This window comes from Apodemus sylvaticus, chromosome 15 (assembly GCF_947179515.1).
Source record: "Apodemus sylvaticus chromosome 15, mApoSyl1.1, whole genome shotgun sequence".
NCBI lineage: Eukaryota > Metazoa > Chordata > Mammalia > Rodentia > Muridae > Apodemus > Apodemus sylvaticus.
Genome location: NC_067486.1, coordinates 79,082,953 through 79,109,265, shown reverse-complemented (window position 1 = coordinate 79,109,265; position 26,313 = coordinate 79,082,953). Strand labels below are relative to the sequence as shown.

Sequence of the window (26,313 nt, the reverse complement as noted above, 5' to 3'; positions counted from 1 at the left end):
TGGGTAACCACTTCCTGGTTTCTGGGCTGAGGTTGTGAGTGAAATTGATGTGATTAGTAACGTGCTTCTGCCCTGCCCCCAACGTGGCCAGTAATTTCTGCATATTATGTATTAATAAGAACCACACCTCACATTAACATGATACAGTATGAAGCCCAGGGTGGCAGCACACACCTTTAGTCCCAATACTTGGGAGGCAGAAGCTGGTGGCTCTCGAGAGTTCAAGGCCAGCCTAGTTCACACAGCTAATCCAGGTCAGACAGAACTGCAATGTAAGACCCTGTTTCAAAACAAACAAACAAACAAACAAACAAACAAACCCAAAACAACAACAAAACCTTTTTTTTTTTTTGAGCCTCCATGAGCACCAGGGCATGTAATATACAGATATACATACAGGTAAAAGACTCGTACACGTAAAATAATAATAATGTTTAAGTTTAAAAAATTCAATCTAATAACAGTGTAGTTTAAGATGTGTTAAAATGAATATGTCTCCTCTTTTCTGCTGTTTGTTTGGTTTTGGTTTTAAGATGGTTTTGGAGACAGGGTCTGAATAGATCAACAATCCTTCTGCCGCAGCCTTCTGAATGCTGCGATTCCAAGTTTGTGGCACCCTAGCATTTGTTTGGTTTTGCTCAAGCAGCTTGTGGTGGGAATTTTCTCCAAATGGCCTTTTTTTTTTTTTAAACTTTATTTATTCTGCTGTTGTGCAGCTATTTCCTTGGGATTGAAGCATTCCCTCCTGAAGGGGTCAAAGGGCTAAGACTGGGGCAGCTAAAGAGACTGGCAGGGCACTGGAGGCTAACACATTTACTGATGTTTCAGATGCTCAGAAACTTGAAAGATTCCTAAGACCCCCTCCCCAGAGTTATAGAAGCAGAAGCAGTTGTGAGGAGGGGTCCCTGTGAGTCATGGTGTTGGGGTGGGCTTTCTAGGGGTTCCATTGTTTTGGAAGCAACTATAGTCTTGTAACTAACCTCAATAAAGTCACTAATCTACTGAGCTAGACTTGGGTGGAACTGTTTAGTTGGCCTGTCCCAGATGCCCTCTCTTCTCCGGTGAAGGATTAGTTGTTCTCATCCATTGCCCAGGACTATTCTCCCACACAAACTGCTGCAAGTTTGGCTGAGCCTGTTTGCCAAAGATCACCAATGCTGGGCTTGTTGGTAGTTGGCTTTTATGGACGGACTGGACCAGAACATTACCTGACTACCCAGCCACCCCTCTTTGCCCTAATTGTACTCTCCGGTCTCTGGGAAGGACTAGAGGATGTAGGTAGGGGAGGATTAGGGGAGGGGGCTCTTAACAGCCACGGGGAGTCATGATCTTTGCTGGGGAGAGCTGATTCCACCACGGCAGCTCTAAAGCACTCATGCTTCTGCCCCCTTCTGAAAGTAAGCCTAAACCCATTATATTGGCCCCCTGCACCTGCGGACTGAACAGGGCTGGAACGGTACCCAGATTTGTCATTTAGGCTGTAAGGTCTCACCTAGGAAAAGGGTTTTAGCAAGGTCTCACCAGTGAAAATTCTACAGTATCCGTCACAACCCTGTCCACCACTTCTGCAATGTATGGGTGACTCCTCCTGAGGTAATATAGAGTTATACTCTATTCGCTGGTGATATGGCATGAACAGGGTAAATGAACATCATTTATCAAAACCCACAACAGATCTCATTTTTAATAGTAATGTGCTAAGTGCAGTGCACAGGAGGGCATTGCAGGTGACGTAAACGAAACTTCAGCTTTTCAGAAAGTACGATTCAAGTAGGCCTCCTTTGACACGGGGAGAGTTGACAGGCACGCACAGAAACTAAACTCTGCCAACTACAGCTTTTGGCTTCACAGAGACGCTGGGGTTGCTAGCCGGCAGGAGGATTGCAGGAAGGGTGTTCAAACAGACCCTTGCTGCACCAGCCTCACCTCTGTAGGTTTCTCATCCCCCTCGCCCACCAGACGTGAGTGCGAGCGAGTGTGTTGAGGTCAACAGCGGACTGACGGACGCACGGAAAGAAAGCCGGAGCTAGCTGCTCATTGGCCGGTCCTTCCAGCTGAGCCGAGCCCCCACCCAGCCCCGCCACACCCCGCAGTCCCGGCGGTGTTACCTGATAGTATTGACAGGGGGGTTGCAGAGGCGGATCATCGCCAGGGAGTTGGGCAACCTCAGATACTCGGCCATTCTCTCAAGGTATCCTGCACCTCTGACTTCTGGGGCAGCCCCAGGCTTCTTTTCTGGGCCGCCCTGAAAGGAGGGGCACGAGCTGGGCCAATGGGAGCCGCCGCTACCGCCTCCTGCCCCTTGCACCTCGTGCTCCCTAGGGCGGGCTGCGCTCCAAGGAGGGTGATCCTCCTGTGTTAGCAAAGGGAATGTCCAAAGGCGAGCCGAGCTGCTGGGTCGCACCACCCGGATGCAAACCACATGTTCACAAAACAGCCATTTACCAGGGCACGAAGCCCCGGCCTTCTCTGGTTCTGTTCCTTCTAAGGGCTGGGCTTTTTTACAGTTCATCCAGGAACTGCGCACATATTATGGGCTGGAAGTAGGCTGGAGTTTGACAATAAACCCTGCCTTGTCTTGTCCCTCTGAAAGCTCGGCCTGGGGCGATGGGCCTTCCAGCTGCGTCTGGCTTTCATGGTTGCCAAAGTCTTAAGTAGCTAGAAGACAGTGTGCCGGCTGACCAGTAAAACCGTACTTGTAAATCTTCGCTGATGTTTCACAAGTTTTAGCAACGTCTAAATATTATGTCCAGGTGCGTTACTTCTTGAAATTAAGGAAAGGTCTAGCAAGTAGAAACATGCTGAGCCCCCGGAAGCCCCAGTAACGCTTTGGTCAGAGTCATTCCAGTTATCGTAGCCCACAAATCAAGGACAGCCAACCACTCAAAGTATGCCTTCAGATGGCAGCGATGACTACAGCCTATGGCGAGTGCAAACAGCTACTTACAAGCTACAGGGATCTCTGTCTACTGCCTCTAAAACCATGCTTCGTCCCCCAAATTCTCCTAGTATCTTCCGTTGGCGGAAGTCTTCACAGCCAGATCAGGTCTCACCTCCTAGAAGAAGCATTAACTTCCACTTTGTCTCCCTTCAGCTACTGGTGTCTAGGAGAAATCACTGTCACAGCATCCTAGGACCCTGAGCTGGGAGAGTTCAAGGTTTAATAGCACCGAGTGGCCTTATTACACCCACCCCCTTGGAGCAAGGGGCGGCACTAAGCATTCTTTGGAGCCATCTCAAGACACTTTATAATCTCCATCCTGTAGGAGTCATCACTGGCCATGTTAGGGCTGCACTTTTATTTTAGTCGAGCACAGACTTTTCTGTGGTGTCTCCTACAGTGAGTTCTTGGTGCAAGCTTCAATGTAAAGCCATTAAACTGCTTGGCTGTTTAGAGTTGGCACCTCAGTGGGAGCAGAACCAGGGAAAGGCAAATGAGGCATTTAGGGAACAAAGTTCAAAGGGCAAGTCCTATCAGGTTCAGCGGTGCTGCCCTGCCTGCTCCTCAACAACAGAGTCACCCACACTCCTATCAATTCGTCCCTCTGCAAATGTCAGACACTTCGAGAAATAGGATACAGCTGGGCGGCAGCATGTTGATTTTTCTTTTCCTGATGGTACAAAATTCTCTACATGTATGGGTTCCAAATTTGCTTGAGTTCATGGAGGTCAAATGAGTAGTTTCTACCGTGTTGCTGTGTGTAGACATTGCTCTGATCATTGGCGTGACCTTCCATATCCTTCTATTATTTTACTTAATTTATCTTTAAAATGTAACCATATTTTTGGCTACTTTCCTGGATTACCTACTGCCCTTCTTCACCCCAAACCCTTCCAACGCCCCAACACTAGGTCAGTGAGAAAGACAGAGGGAATGTGGAATAGAGCTCTTCACACTACTTCCTGCTCATTGGGGCGTCAAGTTCCTTGGGGCAAGTCCAGTCTTTGTCGTCAAGATATCCATTTTTTTCTTCTCATCTCTTTGTTCACAGCAACAGGAAGCAGCACCGCCCGCAGCAGGGCGGGCAGCAGCTCCCACAACCTCTGGGTCTCTGGCATTTTTATACCCTCTCAAGAGTCCCCAGAATTCCAAATGTAAACTATTTTTAGCTGGCAAAATCACACCCCTGCCAGACAAGACAAATCATAGTTAACTACAGTGGAAGCAGCCCCGTGCCCCATACCTGGGATTAAAACAAAACATATTCACGAACCATAACTATTTTTTTTAAAAGAAACAAAATTCTCACTACATACACAGTGCTACCTCACAGGATATCACTGTCTTGGGCAAGCATCTCACACCGCCTGTGTTCTCCTTCCTCGCTTAAGTGCATGACGTCCACTGTAGCAACTGCAATCTCAGTTCACAAGGTATCTCAGGTTTGTTAATGCTTCAAAGAAATCACTGTAAGCACTGAAACCACTGCAGTGCCCAGAGGGTAAATGTTGAACCCTATCACAAATACTGAATTTTTGCCTGCTGGACCAAGCAGGGCTCTACCTATGCAAAGAACAGGGTGGATCCCATCTCCAGAGCCCTATCCACTGAAAAGCCCAATCTGTTTTTCCTCAGGCAAAGATTCCTTGGGATAGTTTAAAGTTGGCCTCATTGAAAGGAAGGAAATATTCATGAGTCACTAATGACCATTCTCATTCTAACTTTGTGTCATGTAAGTTTTCAAGCATGAATCAAGAGTAAGAATATAATAAAACAACAATATCAGTATGTGACCATTTTGATCTTTGTTATCATCTTACTGTGTTTTACAGTAAGTCCACTCATGAAACCATGGTGTTTTGGCATTGGTGCTGCTGAACACGGTGTTATGGTACTATGGTGGTTCAGCCTGCAATCCAAACACTCAGGAGGCAGAGGCAGGAGGATCACTGTGAGTTTGAGACCACCCTGGGCTCTATAGATAAGGCCTCAAAACAAGCAAACAAGGGTGATGTAATGGTTTTCTCTCCATTCTCTCTAAATTCCTCTGTATTGTTTCATCTTTCCATTCTAAACCCACCACCATGCTTTCAAAACAAGTTCTTTTAATAGGTGAAAGGGCAAACACTAAAGGTGGAGAGAAAAGCCCAGAACTATTCCTGGAATTTATTTACTTTTTTACTCATTCAGCAAATGTTTAAGACCTATCAGCTCCCAAAGTCTTGGGGCACTCAAATGTAGGTAATAGTTCAATAGGTCAAAGGAGAGATGGGCGTAGGAAGGGGAGCAGAGAAAAACAGAGACAGGCTGACACTTTACCTCCTGACCTCTAGTGGTCACAATGGTAAATTTTACTTAGTTTTGTATGACACAGAGTATCATGATGTTTGTTCAGGAAAGATTTTTTTTAAAAGAGGTGAAGTGATTTATTTAAGGTCATACGGCTGCTAACATGGATCCAATCTGAGGAACAGGATCACACAACTGTGTAGCCTAACAAACTGAGATCTCCAGTGTAGACCACCAGCAGTGTAGACCAGTAGACAGAAGTCCTGTGAGGGTTGGTCCTGTAGCTCAACTCCAACTGCAGATAGATACCTGGAGGCAGAACTGTCATTTCTTCAGGACACCTATCTTAACTTTTTCCATCTTAAGGCCTTCAACCACTTGGACAAGGCCCACCCATATTATGGAGTTTTGCATGTTTTATTCAAAACCAACTAATTGGAGAGAGAGAGAGAGAGAGAGAGAGAGAGAGAGAGAGAGAGAGAGAGAGAGAGAGAGCTCATACAGGTTGCTCTTCCAGAGGACCAGGGTTCGATTCCCAACACCTACACAGAAGCTCATAACTGTCTGTAATTCCAATCTCAAAGGCTCTGAGACCTTCTTCTGACCTCTGTAGGCATCAGGCTGGCACTTGGTACATGGGCATATATGCAGGCAAAACACATAAAAATAAATTTAATAACATCAACCAATGGAAATGTCATTCCCATTTAAGAAATTATTTTACAGAAATATTTAAAATGTTTCATCAAATCAATAACTTCTGTGACTTAATCAAGTTGACAAAGAAAGTCAACTATCATAGAAGACAGGTGGTGAAGTCTTGGTTCTGTGCACATGAAAAGAGAATTATCTGGTTTTTCTTTTCAATTTTAATTTTATTTTAAAAAAGGAAAACAACCTGTTGCTTTCTTCCTTGCCCAAGCATGACAATCAGACAGAAAGGGACGATAGGAACCATAACATCTTCAAGATGAAATGTTCTCATTAAAAGAGACAATGATGAAACACATGGTTCCCAGGGCAACAGGCAAAAAAAGGCGTGGCTCAGAGTCCCAACATCGGAACTGGCAACCTAGTCTAATACGTCATCCAAAGCAACGAGTAGAGTGGAAGATCACAAAAAGTAGATTTAATCGGTGTGGCATGCTGGGAAGAACTGATAAATGGGTTCAGTGACTGCAAGCCTGTCTTCCAGGGCCTAACAGGAACACTGCCACTTTGTGCAGAAGAGATACAAGGGAAGAAGTTGTTTTGTGAATAGCAGATAGAATGGTTGATGTTGGTTGTGCCAGTGTTTGGTTCTGTCAGTTCTGGCTCCACAATAAGGTTGTAGAAAGTTGTCGCTATTATCACCCAAGTGGGACAATCTAGTTCCCATGAGTGTTCCTGTTCTGGGGTACAACCTTGTCACCATAGACAGTTGTGCTCATTGTAGACATGGAGGGGTTGTCTGACCCTCGAGGTGACCTGCTCATAAGAATTATTGCCCATTGTCCTATGGTTCCTAGAGGCTAAGACAACTAGATCAATGAGTGGCTATGAAGAAAAAGTTCAAGAGGCAAGGAAAGAACCTGAGAGGAACCCTCTTTCAACACAAAGTCGTAGTTTATAGCCTCTGATCTATATAGCTATGTAGCTGACTATGAGATCGGCATAAATCTCGATTGCTTGACATTGTTGAGAGTCTGGTTTTTAACAATTTACATGAAAACATTATCAGCTTGCATTTCTAAAATTCAAGATCTGGTTTCTGGGGAGCAAAGGGAGGCATCACTGACTGAATGGTGGAACTAGATGTCCCTATGATATGCTAACATTGAACTGCCTTTACATCAGGGGCTGCCTCCCAAGGTAGGAAACTTCCTTAAGCAAGTGTTCACTCTATCCATCTTTTTCTAGTGTCTCTGTGCATCTTATATGGATAAATGAAAAAAATAGAAGGAATTAAAGAGGCTCAAATTCTAAGATCACACTGGCTAACTTTGTGCCTTGTGGCAAATTATTGAATCCCTATAGTCAAAAACTGCAATACAAAAATCATTGGGTCTAATCCAGGCGTGGCTGCGTATGCCTGTAAGATCTGTTAACACTAGGAGGGTCAGGGAGGAGAACAGCCTGAGCTATACAGGAGACCTTATCTCAGAAAACAACAAAAGTCATTGTTCTAATGAAATATAGTGCTGGAGACACTTACCTAGTCAGCTATATTTTTCTACAGGTCTATGGGCTGAGGAGTTATTCTGGGTTATTTAGAACACTGACCCATTACCCACATTTCAACACTACTACCAGTTTGCTTTGTCATCTTTCTAAACAAGTTGAGATGTTTCTTTGAACCACAGAAAAGTAAATGAAACCCTGCCCTGTCAGTGCCAGTACATTCATAGCCTGCTAACCTTCTAGAACTGCAAAGGTCTGTAATTTGTTTCTATTAACCAGTTAAAAATGAAGACAGCTCCCTGCTTTTCTGGGTCAATATGAGGTTTGTGAACACACACACACACAGACTTCCTTATTGATGAGTATGTCTATTTTTCAGGGACAGCCTGAGGTCCTGTCATTGTAGTCGTGGCGCCTCCCCTTAGCAAGGTAACTCAGCAACTGTTTCAATCAAGTTGATCAAGTTGAATATATATATATATATATCACCAAAGGTGAAGGTACCCAGTATCATCAATTAACTACTGAAGAAAAGTAGTTCCAGTACGTGTTCCAGTCTGGAACAAGAGATTATATCACATCATTAGAAAACGAACAAACAAAAACCTGTTACTGTTCATTGCAGTAGGCTGGAACGTACTATGCATTACCTCAAGTAACACAATAAATAGCCTTAGGTTGTGGACACTAGTGTTTTTCCACGGTTGGGTCAGGCTCACAAAAGTAAAGTAACTCGCCTCTGTAACATAATACCAACACCCTCAGAAATGAAAGGGGCAGCACTGCAGCCGGCAATCACAATCTCAGACACCCGGCAGAGACATTGGACTCGACAATCTCGTGATTTTGTCCAAACGCCCCGCTAATTTGGATTGGAGCGGCAAATTTAAGCACGGACGAGAGTCTGTAGAATAAATAAAGGAATTGAGTCACTCAGCCCAGGACCCGCAAACTAAAAACACCGAGCCCACCGCGGAGCAGTGTATCGGAAGTGACGTCACACGCGGAAGTTGTGGAGGCGGAGGCGGCGCCTGCGCGTTGGGGTTGCGCTGGGGTAGGTGTCCAGCGCTGTAGGAGGAACGCGTTGGGAGGAAAGCTTGCGGGCGTGCGGACTCGGCTTCGGGCCGAGAACTTTGAAGAAGTAAGTCTTCTAGGAACCTAGCGGCGCTGGAGGGAGTTGGCAGCATGGCTTTCGGGGCAGCTGCGGTGCGCTCAGCTGGGCTCGCTGCCTGCTCCCGAGCCCGTGATGGAGTAGGGGTCAGCGACCGGGTCTTCTCTAGGTCTTGCGAGAGGTGAACACCTGCTGGAAGGGGTTTGGACCGAGTGAAAGGCCGGACAGGCGCAGCTGCCGAGTGCATCCCGGGTGTCAGCATCCCGCCTCTGCAAACGCGACTCCCGGTTACTTTGCTTGCCCTATGACGCGGGTGCAGAAGAAAATCCGGACGCGTTTTGTTTTAAACTTAGTAAAATGTACCAATTGGTCCTAATCTCTTGGTGTAGAGGATAAGGCGCTAATCTGGCTCCCCGCGACTACCTTTACTTTTCTGGGGAAAACTGGAGTGTGATACCAGGGAGGTTATCGAATAAGCTGCCGTGTCGCACCGTGCTGGTAGCTGATGGTATAAATGCTTTCTTTTCAGCAGTGTAAGCTTTCTTTTCTTTAAAGATTTCTTATGCTGGTAAACTATTTGGAAGATTAATGAGAGCTACAACGAGTATGAAAACAGTAATTTATAAATATGTAGTCGGGTTCCACCTGCTGTGTATAGTCACAAGGAACGATTGTAGCAGTCCACCCCACACTCCTCCCCCAAAAACCCTTGAAGATTAAAGTGTTTCCTTTGTTAAAAGCGCCATTAAATATTAAGAAGAGGGTACATGCACCCCGCAAAAACAAGTACTGTAACCACCTTGTTTGGACAATCAAATGAGATACAGTGCAGGTGCTACATTGTGCTGTGTAATCAGATCTCAGCAAGAGTCACCACTTACGTGTAGCCCCGGTGAGGTAGGCGTGCAAGGTCTATCAAATAAAAGGCAGATCTTGAGAGATCTCCAAAAGGTGTCATTAGATTGGATAGAGTGGGGTTAGGAGACCGTGGTTGTGTTTCCCCTAAGAAACTAGTAAGCATCTTTTGATTTTAAATCTGAGCTTTTCTTCATACAGTTGAACACTCCAAAAGTAAACAGTTTTTTGCAGTAAAATGTATGTTTGTTCACATTTAAATCTTTTCACAATTCCTGGACAGTACTGATATTCTACTCACCTGCATTTTGTATGCTGTTAGTGTGCCACTGAATTAGAATGTATTTAAATATGTAAAAGTCATTTAAATTTTGAGATCTTCTGGGTATTATTGTTCTCCTATAGTGTTGGCCACTTTAGCCATGCTCAGAGTCATGTTCACTAAATGAGTGCCTGTATGACGTGGCTGCTGTCCATGTGGACTGACCCATGTGGTGACTTAGGTATGTGCATTGACATTTTTGAGGTTTTCAGTTTTGCAGAACCCTGCTACCTACAGACTCTGCCATGGACATCATGTAAGGAAACCCCGGATGCAGTAACGGACAAAACATGAATCAATTTGTGTTGTGGCATTCAAATCCTAACACACTGGGAGAGGTAAGTTGTTGACTGTTTTATATTAGGTGATGTATTAGAATAACCCTGTCGAGTCAAAGATATTTCAAGATGGAAGAAAAACTTAGGCGTAAATCGATATTTTTAAGATCAGGATCTTCCATGCTTTGCATGATGGCCTGACTGTGTTCCTGGTCAGGATTGAAAGAGAGAAACTAGGTGGACTGCAGAAAGGATATGTCCCTGCCTTTCTTTTTGGGGGATCCTCTGCCCCAGGCCTCTCAGTCTGGTAGTAATAGCCTGTGGTTACTATGTTAAAATAAAGGCTCAACTACTCATCTTAATCAGTAGTGTCCAAGCTTGTCTAAGAAGTAGTGCGTGTCTCAATCTGTTGAGTAACTCTGTTTTTTCTAAAAAATTTTATTTATTTATTTATTTATTTATATGAATATACTTACTGTCTTCAGACACACCAGAAGAGAGCATCAGATCCCATTACAGATTATTGTGAGCCACCATGTGGTTGTTGGGAATTGAACTCAGGACCTCTGGAAGAGCAGTCAGTGCTCTTAACCGCTGAGCTATCTCTCTAGCCTGAGTAACTCTGTTTTATGCAAGAGAAACCATGTCTTTTCTCTTCTTATCTTGCCTTATTTAGCCTTATTTATATAATTTCTCCCCTTCCCAATTTTTTTATTATCTCAATCTTTTTCTCTTTCTGTCCCAGGAACTATGAAAGTTTCTTTGCTCCCTCCTTCTTTCTTTTTTTTCCTATTTCCATTTTCCTGATTTGTTACTCTGCTCCTAATTCTGTGTTAATGTTTGGCATCTTTTAATCACTAAGCATTTAATTTGAAGATATTTTCTAGTCTCCTTCGTTTTCGTGTTTAAATTTGCTTAATTCTGTTAACAGGCGGTATTTGTAATAATTCATCTTTCACACAAAATTGTGCTTGTACACAAGTATATGCATATAATGACATCACAACATTGTTTGAAATAAAAAATGACAACCAGAAGTAAACATGCTGAGGTGGAAGTTTGATTAAAGAGCTTTCATGCAGGGAACATTGCAGCATATGTCCCATGGAACACTGCAGCTAATGTCGCATGGAACACTGCAGTGTATGCCCCATGGAACAGTCTGCAGCTAATGTTGCACAGAACAGTGCAGCTAATGTTACATGTAACACTCTGCAGCTAATGTTGCATGTAACACTCTGCAGCTAATGTTGCATGGAACACTGCAGCTAATGTTGCATGGAACACTGCAGATAATGTTACATGTAATACTCTGTAGCTAATGTTGTATGTAACACTCTGCAACTAATGTTGCATGCAACACTCTACAGCTAATATTGCATGGAACACTGCAGCTAATGTTAAATGTAATACTCTATAGTTTCTGTTGCATGGAACTCTGCAGCTAATGTTGCATGGAACACTCTGTAGCTAATATAAATAGTGAAATGGAGCCACAGAGGCATGTGTCAAAGAATCTGCCCAGATTCATTACTAAGAAAAGCCTAGAGAACTATGTATGCAGCATGTTTTCATTTGTGGCTTTAAAAGTACCATAATCTGTATATACACATACACACACATATGCATACATACATATATATGTGTGCATACATGGGTACATACCTGTGTATATATATAGAAAGGTTTCCTCAACCCTAAACAAACAGTGGATGTATAAAGAAGAAAGAATTAAGTAGTTTCTTTATACTTTCTGCCAGTTTTGCTCCTTTTGCTGTCAGCATGTATTTTTACAATACTATGAAACAAACAGCAAAGCTGTGGCCAGTTTACTAAACACAGAACCCATCACTACCCCTTAGGACTATCTTCACCGTAGCACTCTTAGGACTAGGGCATGCGATGCTCTATTCCTTTTCAGAGCTGCAGGGTTGGCTTGGTGACATTTTGCAGGTTTTAGACTCTCAAATTAGATTAGTACTATTAATATGAATTCGTGCAGCTGAATTCAGTACTCATGGTATGGCTCTGACTTGACGAAGTGCAGGGTTTACTCTCGCCTCTGCCTGCAAGGTAGGTTTCTACTCTTTGCTGTGGTTTGAGCGGCTCAGTGTCACTGAACAGGACAGTGTCTGTTTCATTTAAGTGCTTTGCATTCTTGTTTGCATTCTTGTGGTACTAAAAATCTAACCTATTGCGCTGTACTGTTCAAGGCTAGTACTCTACCCTGTCCTGGGACTCTGAGATATTTAGGCAAATCTTAAAACTATTGTTTCATTTTGTTTTTTTCCCTAAAATGTTAAAATTTATGATATATATGTGTTTGTGTGTTCGTGTGTGTGTGTGTGTGTGTGTGTGTGTGTGTGTGTGTGTGTGTGTAAGTGTGTGTGTTTTATCTGCATGGATATCTGTGTACCACATGTGTGTGCCTGGTGCCCAGGGGAGCCAGAAGAGTCAGCTTCCCTGGGACTCTAGTGTTCCAGACATTGTGAGCCACAGTGTGGGTGCTGGGAATTGAACCCGGGTCCCCTAAATCAGCAGCTCGAGCTCTGACAGCCGAGCCACTACCCCAACTGCTCCACTTTCTTTATGAGGTTTACAACTGTTTTAAGATATTTCAGAAAATGACTAGTTCTCTCTCAATAAAACCAGCAAGCCAGAAAGAAAATTCAGAGAACTGTGTCTGGGTAGTTTTATTATATACTACTTTGAATTGGCTAATTACCTTGAAATCAGCAAAAAGTGTGTGGTGACTTTTTTTTCTCCAGTTTCCTTGTCTTTTCAAACTTTTATTGTGGGACATTTAGAATAATAGCATTAGGTGCCTTACAATATGAGTGGGGAAATTATCCAAGAATCTAAAAATTAATGAAACTTGTTTTGAGAATAGGCTATACACACTTCATACATATGTTCCGGTTGTATTTCTTGTTAAAAATCCAGTGAATGTCATTAAATCTAGAGTCTGGTCATGATTAATGAAAAAGGTCAGGTTTTTAAATTGTTTAGATATTTAGATATTTGCAGTTTTCATGTGTATGGGTGTTTTTTCTCCACCAGGCATGTCTCTACCGTGTGCACAAATTGCCCTCAAAGGCCAGAAGAGGTGGGGCAGATCTATTTGGACTGGAGTTCAGATAGTTAGGAGCCGCCATGTGGATTCTAGGAATCAAACCCAGGTCCTCTGAAAGAGTAGCCTGTGCTCCTGAGGCCTGAGCCATCTTTCTAGCCCTGGACCTGTGTTTTATACTGTCATTAGCATACTGTTTTGTACAGTGCATTCAGTTGTCTCTTTTAAGTGATGCTTTTCTCCCTTTGGGGTCAATCTCTATTGTCTTGACCTTACTTTCTTTTCCTGTTGGTGATAAATAACCACGGGAACTTAAGGGATAAAGGTTTACTTTAGCCCACAGGTCCTGGTCACAGTCTGTTATGGAGAGGGGGTCAGGGTGTTAGGAGCTTGAAGCACTGGTCATGTGGAACCCAGAGTTGGAAGAGGAGAGCAGTGGGGCCGTGCATTACAGTGCTCAGCTTGCTGTTTCCTCTCTACGCAGTCCCCTGCTTAGGTCACTGCGCCTCCTGTCGTGCCTGGGTCTCCCCACCTTAGTTACATATGACCTATGTAATTCCCCACTGCCATGCTAAGAGGGCCACCTATCTCCTACATGATTTAGCCCTCGGAGACACAAAGGGACAATCATAAGCAGAATATGTGGAGTGGCAGTTTTGTTTGGCTAAAGAGGTAAAAAATACTACTACTGAATTTAGATTGTTTCCCTGAGTCAAGATGCTAAATATTGGAGATGGTAAGAAATAAAGGAGATGAACATAAACATTTCCTGAAGAAAATATAACATTGAGAAAGATATATTAGTTTGCCTACTTAGTGTCTGTCTGTCTGTTTCTGTCTCTTTGTTTCTGTCTGTCTGTCTCTGTCTCTCTTTGCTCTCTGCACCCCTCCTCTCCCCAGAAAGCCGGAATTCCAGATAGGAAGTTATTAAAAGCCAGCCATTTTAAGGCCCAGGCTAATTCATGATTTTGAGAGTAGTTTAAAGAATTTTAGAAGTTTTAGGATTATCCCAAAGGTTCAAATGACAGGAATGTAGCAAACTCTGAGACTAGAAACTTTAAGCTTTAACAAATCATTGGGCTGGGTAAGCAAACAGTTGTGGTTGAGGGTTTTTAAGATTCTATTTGTGATATTGAAAAGGGAAAGGGAAAAACAGCTCAATTTACTGTTTTTCCATTTCAAATAAAGCAGGTCTTTATGCCGCTCCTGCCACTTCAGTTGTGTAAGACCGTCATTCAGTAGACCTTGTTAACATGTAAAATCCCGAATTTACAAAACTGATTTAATGAGAGACATACTTTAAGGTATACAAGAACTTCTTAATTTTGTTTTTCATTGTTTTGTTTATATAAGGAATATCCTGATGAGGTAACTTAGCAGAGTTAGGACTGTTTTTCTTTTCTGTTTTGTTTTGTTTTTTTCCCATAAAATATAAGATTGTGGAAGACCCAAGGAAACTTACAGATTACATTTGTTCTCTGTCCACAAGTGATTCTGAATGAAGAGGACGTAGGACCGGGCAGTGGTAGGATGGACTGGCTGGAGAAGGTGAGCTCCGGGTGCTTAGGCTAGCGGAAGTGAGGCTGGGTGTTAGGGGCGGGGCAGGGGGCTGCCATCAATGAACCATAAAGGTTTGCTCTGGCATAGTAAGCTGATAGTGTAGGTGCATCCCTAAGTTTAATTAGTAATATCTTAGTGTGTGTGTGTGTGTATGTGTGAGTGTGTGTGTGTGTGTACACCACAGGTTGATGTCAGAACGTGTTCCTCAATCACTTCTCACCTTATTTTTTCAGACAGGCCCTGCAGCTCTCAGTTTGGACTAGGCTGACTGGCCAGTAAGCCCCAGGACCCTCCTGTTTGCACTCTTGGTACTAACTAGGGTTACAGAGTTGATGTCACACGATGTCACTTGAGTTCAGGCCTTGATGCACATAGCAAGCACTTTACCAATTGAGCTGTCTTCCCAGACTCAACAGTTTTGTTTGTTTTTAAAGATTTATGTACGTATATGAGTACATCCTCACACCAGAAGAGAGCATCAAACAGCTGTGACTGCCATGCGTGTGTTGGGAATTGAACTCAGGACCTTTGGAAGAGCAGTGAGTGTTCTTAACTATTGAGCTATCTCTCCAGCCTACAACTCAACGGTTTTTTAAAGTTTGAAGTTTTCTTGGGAACAGAGCAAGCAGACAAAGCAAAAATAAATAAATAAAAAGGCAATTACAATGAAATCAGTAAATCATTTAACTTGAAAATCTTCAGAGAATGGAGCGGTGGCTCAGTGGATGAGCAGTATCTGCTGCTCACTGGTAAGGCCCGGAGTCTGAAGCCACCACCTATGGAACAAGCCCTGCATCTGGCAGACAGCTGTAGGGGTAGCTCCAGGTCCTCAAGGAGGTACACACCTGCTCATACACATGTACGTGCCAACACCTGTGTATACCTGCCCACACAGGTGAGCATGCCCATACACGGACTCACTCCCACACATGTGTGCCTGCCCATACTATTTCTGTTCCCCATAGAGATATAGTCCCTTTATAGTTATCAACTTTCCTTCAGGAACTTTCCTTCGGTTACATTGGATAAGTTTACAATATTTTTGCCGTATGCTTTCCATATTGATTTGAAAATTAATTGTTATTCTCATTTGCATATGTATGTGTGTATACATATGTATGTATGTCCATTCATACACACACACACACACACACACACACACACACTAAAAAAAAAAACACCTTTCCCCTAGCTAGGTATGGTAATGCATTCCTGATATTCTAGCCATTAGTAGGTTAGGACAGGAGGGTCAGACCTTGAGGCCAGCCTGGACGTATCCGGAGACATGCACAAAAAGGCTTCCAACCCCAGTCTCTTCCTGCTCTACAAATTCGATTTGATTTTGTGCTGCCTTTTCTAATGAACATTTTTACTTTGTACTTGGAGACTGAAGGTTTAGAACTATCTCATACCTTGACTGTCAATAAGAGGTTCAAGAAAGTATCATGAAGTGGCTGTGTCTTAGTCCAACCTTTAAGAAGTTCTGTGGGGACTTCCGGATCTGTTGCAGAGTGTAGTGGGTGATGGTGACCAGCAAGATGGAGCCAGTAAACACGTGTGTGTATGTGCTAGATGGTTCTAAGACCATTTTAAATGGTCTCATTTTGTTCTTTTAGTGTAGTATCTCATGATCTGACTAATTGTTTCATCTCTACAAACTTTTAGACTTGCTAGTAGATTTTTTTTTTGTTCTGTTTTTAAGCATCAAGTACCGAGATTTTGAAGATCGTGGCCCATCCTTGTGCATTCAGGACTTGAGTGTGGAGAACTTGGAGCTGTAAAGCCTCTTCAGAAGCTTCATGTGTCTGTCATGCGCATTGAAGCTCTGCATTAAACCCTCTCACACAAGGAAATGCTCAAAGGGACTGAAGCCCATTAATACAGGTTTTATGTCTCTTTCTTCTCCTTCAATTTCTTTAGCCATCAGGATCCTTAATGTTTCTTATATTACTATAGTCAAGAACCAAAGAAATGTTACTTTCCACAAAGTATTATTTTTCTGGCCACACACGTTTATTAGTGGAGATGGGCGTTTTCACTTGTCTTCTGTTACAGCCTATTAAAAATTTGAATCAGTAATGTGAAAGAGAGGATTAAATATCTAAAAAAAAAAAATGCAACATTAGAGAAGTATGTACTTAACGTGCAAAACCCAGGGTCCAGTCTGCTGCATTGTGTGGAGTGGTTAGGGGGTGTGTGGATGTGCATTGTGTGTAGTGGTTAGGGGGTGTGTGGATGTGCATTGTGTGGGGTGGTTGGGGGTGTGTGGATGTGCATTGTATGGGGTGGTTAGGGGGAGTGTGGATGTGCATTGTGTGGGGTGGTTAGGGGGTGTGTGGATGTGCATTGTGTGGGGTGGTTAGGGGGTGTGTGATGTGCATTGTGTGGGGTGGTTGGGGGTGTGTGGATGTGCATTGTGTGGGGTGGTTGGGGGTGTGTGGATGTGCATTGTGTGGGGTGGTTAGGGGGTGTGTGGATGTGCATTGTGTGGGGTGGTTAGGGGGTGTGTGATGTGCATTGTGTGGGGTGGTTGGGGGTGTGTGGATGTGCATTGTGTGGGGTGGTTGGGGGTGTGTGGATGTGCATTGTGTGGGGTGGTTAGGGGGAGTGTGGATGTGCATTGTGTGGGGTGGTTAGGGGGTGTGTGATGTGCATTGTGTGGGGTGGTTGGGGGTGTGTGGATGTGCATTGTGTGGGGTGGTTGGGGGTGTGTGGATGTGCATTGTATGGGGTGGTTGGGGGTGTGTGGATGTGCATTGTGTGGGGTGGTTAGGGGGAGTGTGGATGTGCATTGTGTGGGGTGGTTAGGGGGTGTGTGGATGTGCATTGTGTGGGGTGGTTAGGGGGTGTGTGATGTGCATTGTGTGGGGTGGTTGGGGGGTGTGTGATGTGCATTGTGTGGGGTGGTTGGGGGTGTGTGGATGTGCATTGTGTGGGGTGGTTGGTGGTGTGTGGATGTGCATTGTGTGGGGTGGTTAGGGGGTGTGTGATGTGCATTGTGTGGGGTGGTTGGGGGTGTGTGAATGTGCATTGTGTGGGGTGGTTGGTGGTGTGTGGATGTGCATTGTGTGGGGTGGTTAGGGGGTGTGTGGATGTGCATTGTGTGGGGTGGTTAGGGGTGTGTGATGTGCTAGGAGTGACTGAGAAACTAGGGTCTTGGTTAAGGAGCCCTAAGAAGTAAAAGCTCTCAGCCCAGCACTGCCTCTTATTGCCATGTGACTGGGAAAGTCAGGTCCTCTCTCTGAGTCTCCATTGGCTTGACCAACAGCTGTTTAAATGAAAGAACATAGGGTGTCCCCAGCATGTCTGCAAAGGAAGAGTAAACTTGTTTCCGTTTTTATATGTGGCAATGTGTGCAGCTGGCAAGTAAGTCAGATTTTCCTTTTTCTTCTGTGTTGCCGTCACAATTTTCAAAGTATAATTTTAGCTCTAATGCCTTTATTTTTTTGATATTAAAGATTTATTTATGTATTATATTTAAGTACACTGTCGCTGTCTTCAGACACACCAGAATAGGGTATCAGACCTCATTACAGATGGTTGTGAGCCATCATGAGGTTGCTGGGAATTGAACTCAGGACCTCTGGAAAAGCAGTCAGTGCTCTTAACTGCTGAGCCATCTCTCCAGCCCCTAGTGCCTTTCTGCACATTTTAATTCCCTGGAGATTCTTCATTTCATTCCCCTTCATGCCCGAGAGTAAGGAGTTAATACTAATATCAACGACATTTGGTTTAATTGAAATATTTTGTGTTTCATAAAACATTGAAAGCCAGGTAGCCAGCGCTACTGTTTTCCCTGATACTTAAAACACTTAACGATTGTTCAACTTCAACTTATTAGTAAAAGTATGCTAACTGTTTTACTTTAGGTATTTTATTTATTTTATTTTGATGTGTGTGAGTGTGTGTATGAGTGTATAAGAAAATGAGTATGTGAGTGAGCCTGTGTGTGACTGAGCATGCTTGAATATGTGTGTGAGTTGGGGGGGAGAGCATGTGTGAGAGCGTTAGCAGTCTAGTGTGTGAGTGAGTGTGTGTGTGTGTGTGTGTGTGTGTGTGTGTGTATGAGCATGTATGTGGTGAGTGTGTGTCACTCCTCATATACCATCCATCTTTTCTTGTTTGTTGGACATAGAGTCTGTCATTGGTCTGGAACTGGCCAGTGGCCAAGCGTACCAGGCTGGCCAGCCAGCGAGCCTCAGGGATCTGCCGGTTTCTACCTCCCCAGATCTGAGATTAGAAACCCACACCAAGATGTCAGGTTCTCATTCTTGCAAAACACTTCACTGACTAAGCTCATTCCTTAGCCCCCTGTGGTGTTTGTTTTGTTTTGTTTTGTGTGCCTTTCTGGACTTAGGATTTTGGTGTTCTCCAAAGGAAAAATGCCAGTTCCCCTTCTCTTAGTAACTAGATTCATCTTTAGGTTAATGATTTTTTTTTAAAGATTTATTTATTTATTGTTATATGTAAGTACACTGTAGCTGTCTTCAGACACACCAGAAGAGGACATCTGATTTCATTACAGATGGTTGTGAGCCACCATGTGGTTGCTGGGATTTGAACTCAGGACCTTCGGAAGAGCAGTTAGTGTTCTTACCCGCTGAGCCACCTCTCCAGCCCCTAGGTTAATGATTTAAAATGAATCAGTTCAGTTGTTTCCCATAAAACAGACATTTGCTTCTTTGAGGACATCATTGATTGCCAGTAGGTGACTGCTACAGTACTCCTGGACCGTAGGGGGTGCTTTCTACAGAGGGTATGCATTCTAATTCATGGTGAGGAAATGTTTATTTATCTTAGTGTGTGTGTGTGTGTGTGTGTGTGTGTTTTATATGTGTGCTGGTGCACTCATCTCTTTCTCCCTCTCCCTCTCTATCTGTACATGTGTGTTACTCAGCTTTATGTGGGTGTTGGGAATCTGAACTCAGGTCTTTGTGCTTATATAGCAATCATTGTACTGAGCCATCATTTCTTTACTGCACTGAAATCCTTTACTTGGTGCCTTGGAATTGTTTAGATTTAACAGAAGGCTAGTCAAAGAGTTGATTTTTCTCCTTATACAAATTACATAAATGCATATCATGGTGTAAATATTTGTCAAGAAATGTAAACAGGAACTACTTGTTCCCCAGTCATGACCAAGCTTCCTGCATTGGTGGAGACAGAACAAATTGCATAGACTTTGAGAATTGAGTCTGTCAGAAATGAGACAGTTGACATCTGACTTGTTACTGCCTGTGATTGACGTTTTCTTGTTCCTTGACCCCTCCCCTGACCTGGAAACTTCTCACCTTGATCTTTATGATCTTGCATATAGAAATACTACCCACCTGTGAAAAAGCCCAAGAGACACTAGTTGGATATCCTGGCTGCTCTTGGTCTGCATGGCCTGCCCTTATGAATCTAGTATCTGCCACCGGCCTTTCTTTTCTGCCTTCTAAACACCTTTAAACTCCCTTTCAGGTCTGCCCTGCCCCTTGCTCTGTTGTTGCGTTTCCAGAACCTGTATCTAGGCCCTCGACTGGTTCTTTGTGTTTGTTCTTCCCTTCTCTCATCTCGCTGCAGTCAGAGGAGTCATCTTTTAGTCATCTTTTAGAACAGCAGCAGAGTTCCCCTGCACTATTTTTTTCCTTGTGTCTCTGATGGTTTCAATGAGAAACGACCCTTCTATCTCGGGCATTTGAACACGTGGTCTCCTGTTTAGGACATGCACTCTTGCTGGAGGAAGTGTGTCACTGGGGGAAGCGTTTGAGAGCTTAAGGCTCCATCCTACTTCAAGTTTGCTCTCTGCTTGCTTTAGTGGTTGAGATGCAAGATGCTAGCTTTTATTTTCCTGCCACTTGCTGTCATGCCCTGCCCTTCCATAATGGACTCTTTGGAAATGTAAGCTCAAATAAACTCTTTCTAAGTTGCTTTTTCAGTCATGGTGTTTTCTCATAGCAACAGAAAAGTATCTAATATAGCATCCCAACCCTGTTTATTGAATTCATTCTACCAATCTTTCTCCAAATATTTTTTTCCTTATTTTTGTTTTTCAAGATAGTGCTTCACTGTATATAGTCTTTGCTGTCCTAGAATTCCATAGACCAGGTTAGCTCACAGAGATCCGTCTATCTCTGTTACCTAAGAACTGGGAACAAAGGCACGTGGTACTGCCACACCTGGAAAATATTATTTCTTAAAAGAAGCCTTTGTCCACACTTGAGACTGGAAGTCTCTCTGGTCTCTATGTCATTGTTGACCCAGTTCTCCCCACAGAGCACATCTTTGGCTTACTCGCTCATGTGTTAATTATACTTATCCCAGCATGGTCGGGATGTGCCCAAGGCTGGGCAATGCCTAGAAGGTAGTAGAGATTAAGTAAGCTTTTGTTCACCGATTCTTCCCAGGTCTACTAGTTGTCATCTCGTTACTTAATGTACTTAAGTACACTGTGTACTCACTTACCTTCCTTTGAACACCCTGAGTAACAGCTCATTCTGTATATTAACCTCAAACCTTAGAATTGTTTCTCAGGGCCTTACCTGATCGCTCACTACTGTCCCTTAGTTTTTTGTAGTTCATTTTCTAACAGAATACTTGAGATGTCAAGTGCTGATAGTCAACTTGATAGCATCTAGAACCTTTGAGGACACACCTTTTAGTCCATGAAGCCACAGCAGCAGAGTTTCCCTGCACCATTTTTTTTCTTGTGTCTCTGATGGTTTCAATGAGAAACAACCCTTCTATCTCAGGCATTTGAACATGTGGTCTCCTGTTGGTAGCACTGTTTAGGACATGTAGTCTTAGGGATCATTTTGGTGATCTTATTTGAGGTAGGGGACCCCCTGTGGGCATCTCCATGCCGTAGGCTCGCCTCCTGGACTTCATGAAAGAAGCAAGCAGGTAGAGAGCCAGCATGCCCCACCCTGTTCCTCCTGGCATGGACGCAGTGTGACCAGCTGCTTCAGGCTCCTGATACCATGACTACCTTGGCACAGTGGACTGCACTCTGGAACTGTGAGCCAAAACAAACTCCTTCCCGAAGTTGCTTTTGTTTATCACAGCAGAAGGAGTAGTGACTAGGAAAATTGATACCAGGAAAGGAGGCCTTTGATAGATAAACTTGAACATACTGCTCGGGAAGGAGTGTAGAACTTCAGACAAAAATTCCACCTTGCATATTTTAGGCGGAAGGTAACAACAGATCATTATTCTGGGAACTTGGGAGAGGAATGAGAGAAATGTAGACAGTGAAGTCGTGAGGTTTCACAGGAGAGTGGTGACTCAGTCATGAAGTGGGCAGGGGCAGCTCCTGTGACTTTTCAGCTGAGAGTCTGGCTTCATTGTGCCCATGCCCTGGCAACTTAGTCAAGTAGAATGTAAAGGGAGTAGACCAGTTGGTTTGGCAGAGAAAAATCTCAAGACAGGATAGCAGTCAGGCTGGTGCTGGGCAGCCAGCTGTAACTGTTAATGAGAATATCACTGAGGAGAGACCTGAGTTGCACTGGACAATAAGAAAGGCCCTGCAGGCAAATCTCACCCACCAGACTCTCCATATTTTATCAGGATACAAATTCAGTCAAAGGAAGAACATATGAACTGAATGGGTTCTTGATTTCGTGGAAGCAGTTGTTAGAAGAGTTCCTTGGGGTCAGCACAAAGACGCTGGTGTAGCTGTGGTCCAAGGAGCCAGGACGTCTCGAGTCAGCAGAACTGTCATTGTTGTCTTCCTAGTACTGGTTTTGAAATCAGTGAAAGATACAAGATTGAAGAGGTGGTGGCTCTTTGCTCCACAGTCTAAGAGGGCAGCCGAGGCCAGGCAGAGTCCCCACAAAGGGCCTAAGAGGCTATTGCACGAGGCTGGGAATGTGAAGTCTTAAGTTATAATGTTGCTGTCAGAACTGTGGGACATCTGACAGGGAAAGCAGCAGCCCTGAGTGAAGCTGACTCCAGGGAGAAGCTGTGTGTGCCTAAGCAGCAGCCTGAAGGGATGGGCTGCCAGTCCCTTTGGAACCCAGAAGACCCTGTCACCCGGATGGCAGACCTGTGCTGCGAGCTTGGCGCTCTCTGTTGGCTTTGAGGCTTGCTTTTGGTGTGATTATTCCTTGCTGTGCCTCCGGTCCTCCCTTTTGGAATAGGAATAGTCGGTTACTCATGTCATTTTATTTTGGAACTATGTAACTTGTTTTGTTTTTGTTTTTATTTTCTAGGCATTCACAGTTAAGAGATTACCTCAAATCTGAAATAAGGCTTTGGACTTTGAACAGTGTTGGAATTGTTGGAGAACATGGGGTCTTCTGAAGTTGTCCTGGACATGTTTGCATTATAAGATGGCAATGAAGGCTTCCAGGAAAACTCAGAAAGTATTGCAGTAACTTTGACCTGTGTTCAATCCCCAAAGCCAAAGTGTGGAAGGAGAGAGCCAATTCCTGCAACTTCTTCTGACTTCTATAGTATTTACATATGTCGGGTCACATGCATCAGTATGCACACACACACAGAGAGAGAGAGAGACAGAGAGAGAGAAGTAGATGTAATAAAAACATTTAAACACATGGTCATAAAATTCTGGAAAGAAGGGTTGAAAGGCCCATGGCTTTAAATTGTTGTTTTCAGCTGTCAGGTTGTAAAGGATGGAGTTGTGGTTAGTGTTGATTTTTACCTTTATAGCATCTAGAACCTCCTGAGAAACAAAGCTCTGGGCACACCTGTCAGGGGTCATCTTGATGGAGTTATTTGAGATAGGAAGACCTACTATGTGTAGCTCCATGCCATAGGCTCACCTCCTGGACTTCATGAAAGAAGCAAGCAGGCAGAGCCAGCATGCCCCACCCCGTTCCCCCTGGCTGTGACGCAGTGTGACCAGCTGCTTCAGGCTCCTGATACCATGACTACCTTGGCACTGTGGGCTGCACTCTGGAACTGTGAGCCAAAATAAACTCCTTTCTTAAGTTCTTTTATCAGGGTTTCTATCGCAGCAACAGGACAAGGAAGTAGGACAATGGCCCAGGAACACTTTTCTCTAGAAATGCGAACGATTCTTCTAAAGCTTAGAGCCTCTGTGTTGGAGATTCCTTGCGGATAACGTGCTCTGCTCTCAGATGACTGCACACTAACTGCTTATCTTCTGGTCCCCTGGTCTGTGAGTGGGGCTCTCTCCAACAGTCTTACTTTAGCTTATTTTACTCTGTTCCCTTTCTCTGCTCTGCTCCCCATGTGTTTACCTTAGAGTGATGTCCTCTGTGAAGTATTTCCCCAGGTGGCACCAGAGACACTCAGAACATGTTTATTAAATGTGTGTATTTAGCCTGTACAAAGAGATTTGTATAGATCCGTGACCCAAACTGAGCTTATATTTAAAAATTACTTTAAAGAATGAATTTAATATTCTGCTTTGTTCTAAAACACTTGAAATAGCTGTAGTACTATCTATACCATACTATATGACAGCAGCTATCGTGTTGGGAAGACATATGCAGAGAACAAAAACAAGAGTGTAGTTGTCATTTTAAACTGGGTAATGTTTACAGGCAGAAAGTCCTGTACAGTGTCAATGGGTAGGTTGTGCATTGGAGTCACTGAAAGTTGTCTTGCTCAGATATGACCGCAGTGGACTCGTGACTCTTGTTCTGTGGAACCCTGAAAACCTATTTGCCTAGAAGGAAGCTTGAAATTGCTATTCTAGAAAAACCTGTTAAACCCCTGTGGATCTGTTCATTGTTACAGTTTGCTCACTCAGAGCTGGCAGTCACCAGAACCAGCCACTGCCGATGTTAATGTTCGAACATTCCCAGAGTTGATGCAAACTTGGTGACCGGATATTTTTGAAAGTCATTTGTTAAAGATATTAACCAGTATGTGGATTACTTCAGGTCCTCCTGTTCCAGCTATGAGGAAGACAAGAGTGCAGGAATTCTGCCTGCTTGCTGCCTGCCTGCTTGCTGCTGCCTCCCTGCCTGCCTGCCTCCCTGCCTGTCTGTCTGCCTCCCTGCCTGCTGCCTGCCTGCCTACCTGCCTCCCTGCCTCCTGCCTGTCTGCCTCCCTGCCTGCTGCCTGCCTGCCTACCTGCCTCCCTGCCTGCCTGCCTGCCTGCCTCACTGCCTATCTGCCTGCCTCCTTGCCTGCTGCCTGCCTGCCTGCCTGCTACCTTTCAAGGAGGATCATTGGCAGCTTATGTGCAGGTTCTTACATGTTAAGAAGCAACTGGGAAGGAGGATGAGAGAGGTAAATTGGGTTTCCAGAACTCTTTGACTAATTTACATTCAGAGTGGTCTTGTGAATACAGAGTTCCACAGGCCACCACATGTGCAGCATATGTCTGTTCATGGTAAGTACACTTCCCCAATACTCCTTTGTCCTTTTTGCTATTTTAAACTGAGTGTAATAAGGTGGGAGCCAGAAATAGGGACAAAGGACTGCAGACCAAATTTCCTAGACAGAGCTGGTGTTTATAGGAAAAGACGGTACTGACAGCGCCCACATTGCCACAGTACCGAATATCGAGTGTAGGCCTGGGGGGTTAACAGAAAACATAGATACAGGTCATTCTGTAAGGAGAATGCCACGGTTTTACTGAGGGTCCAGCAATATATACTGAAGGCCATGGAAGACAACAGGAAAAAACAATTACAGCCATAGGTCAAGCACCTGGGAAGTTCCTACCACACTGGGCAGGAAAGCAGGAATCAAGCTAAGCTGCAGGATGTTTGCTGTCAGGAAACCTGTGCAAACAGCTCAGCTGGGGGCACTGAGCTAAGCTCACTGGTTCCCAACAGATCCCCCTTTTTAATTTTTTTAAGAAGGAATAGTGTCTGTCTTAGGACACCTTCCGTCCAACTCCCATTACCCATCTCTGGGTATCTCTGCCAGTCCCAGAGCCCCTATCTTAGGTTGGTGTGGACTGGAAAGGAGTTGCCTGTCATAGACTAACTATTCTTGATACAGGCTGAGCCAAATTTGAGCAGATGTATTATCCTGTGCCAAAGACATAAGCACTTGTTCAGTTACTGCTCTGGACTGGTTCTGTTGTTTGCACATACGGTTTAGAAGGAACAATCTCAATGCAGCAGCTCCACAAGCCAAAAGCCCCAGTGCCATGGACCCAGATTTTTTTTAATCAGGGGTGGCGATAATGCCAAAGTCTCTCTGATGGTGATACAAGGTGACAGGGAATCTCCCTTCATTATTTAGAGGCTTAGGTACAATTCCAGGAGTTCTCACAACCACAGCAGCATCTTCATACTCTCAGTAGTTTGTCAATACACACAATCTGCTAGAACAATTCAATTTCTTTTTGTCTTCTTCTTGTTTATTAGAGACTTTTCAAACTACAGAAAAGAATGGGACTAAAACACATGGTTTAGTATTCAAGGAAACATTGCAAAGCACAAGACAGGAACCAAGAAATGAAGTTCTAACTATTACTATTTTTAATAAAACATAAACTATTCTCTAATACAAGATATATGGTAATATTACTCTGTTTTACTTCTAATTTAGCTGCAGCCTTCCCTGTAGTCCTATTAGTAGAGAGCACAACTGGCCACACAGTATTTTTTATCCCCACTGGCATCAGGACTGGTGGATTTTTCACAAAGCTCCAGTGAGTTTCTGTCTGTACTGGTGTCTATAATGACAGGATGCACACAGAGCTCAGGAACCCAGATAGGACTTTCTGCATCTTTAGGAGGATATAAACAGAACCTCTCATCCTGACTAACACTGGATCAGGACCTCTCCAAACTC

General features: G+C 44.0%; 1 protein-coding gene and 1 long non-coding RNA gene across 6 annotated transcripts in view; one reads left to right on the top strand and one right to left on the bottom strand.

The window, feature by feature from the left end:
• Positions 1-2,222, bottom strand: part of Ehhadh (enoyl-CoA hydratase and 3-hydroxyacyl CoA dehydrogenase) — a 32,058-nt gene extending 29,836 nt beyond the window's left edge. Inside the window, exon 1 of the mRNA XM_052158969.1 lies at positions 2,109-2,222. Coding sequence (XP_052014929.1) covers positions 2,109-2,182 — 74 coding nt within the window. The 5' untranslated portion in view covers positions 2,183-2,222. The remainder of the gene's footprint in view (positions 1-2,108) is intronic.
• Positions 2,223-8,420: 6,198 nt separating this feature from the next.
• Positions 8,421-26,028, top strand: LOC127665868 (uncharacterized). 5 transcript variants are annotated; one of them, XR_007973517.1, is made up of 7 exons: positions 8,421-8,531; positions 9,891-10,016; positions 14,516-14,574; positions 14,820-14,861; positions 15,021-15,125; positions 16,289-16,470; positions 22,779-23,526. It is a non-coding gene; the product is annotated as an uncharacterized LOC127665868 (long non-coding RNA). The 5 variants fall into 5 exon arrangements; XR_007973515.1 differs by having other exon boundaries at positions 14,820-14,894; XR_007973514.1 differs by having other exon boundaries at positions 14,820-15,125; positions 22,779-26,028.
• Positions 26,029-26,313: the final 285 nt, after the last annotated feature.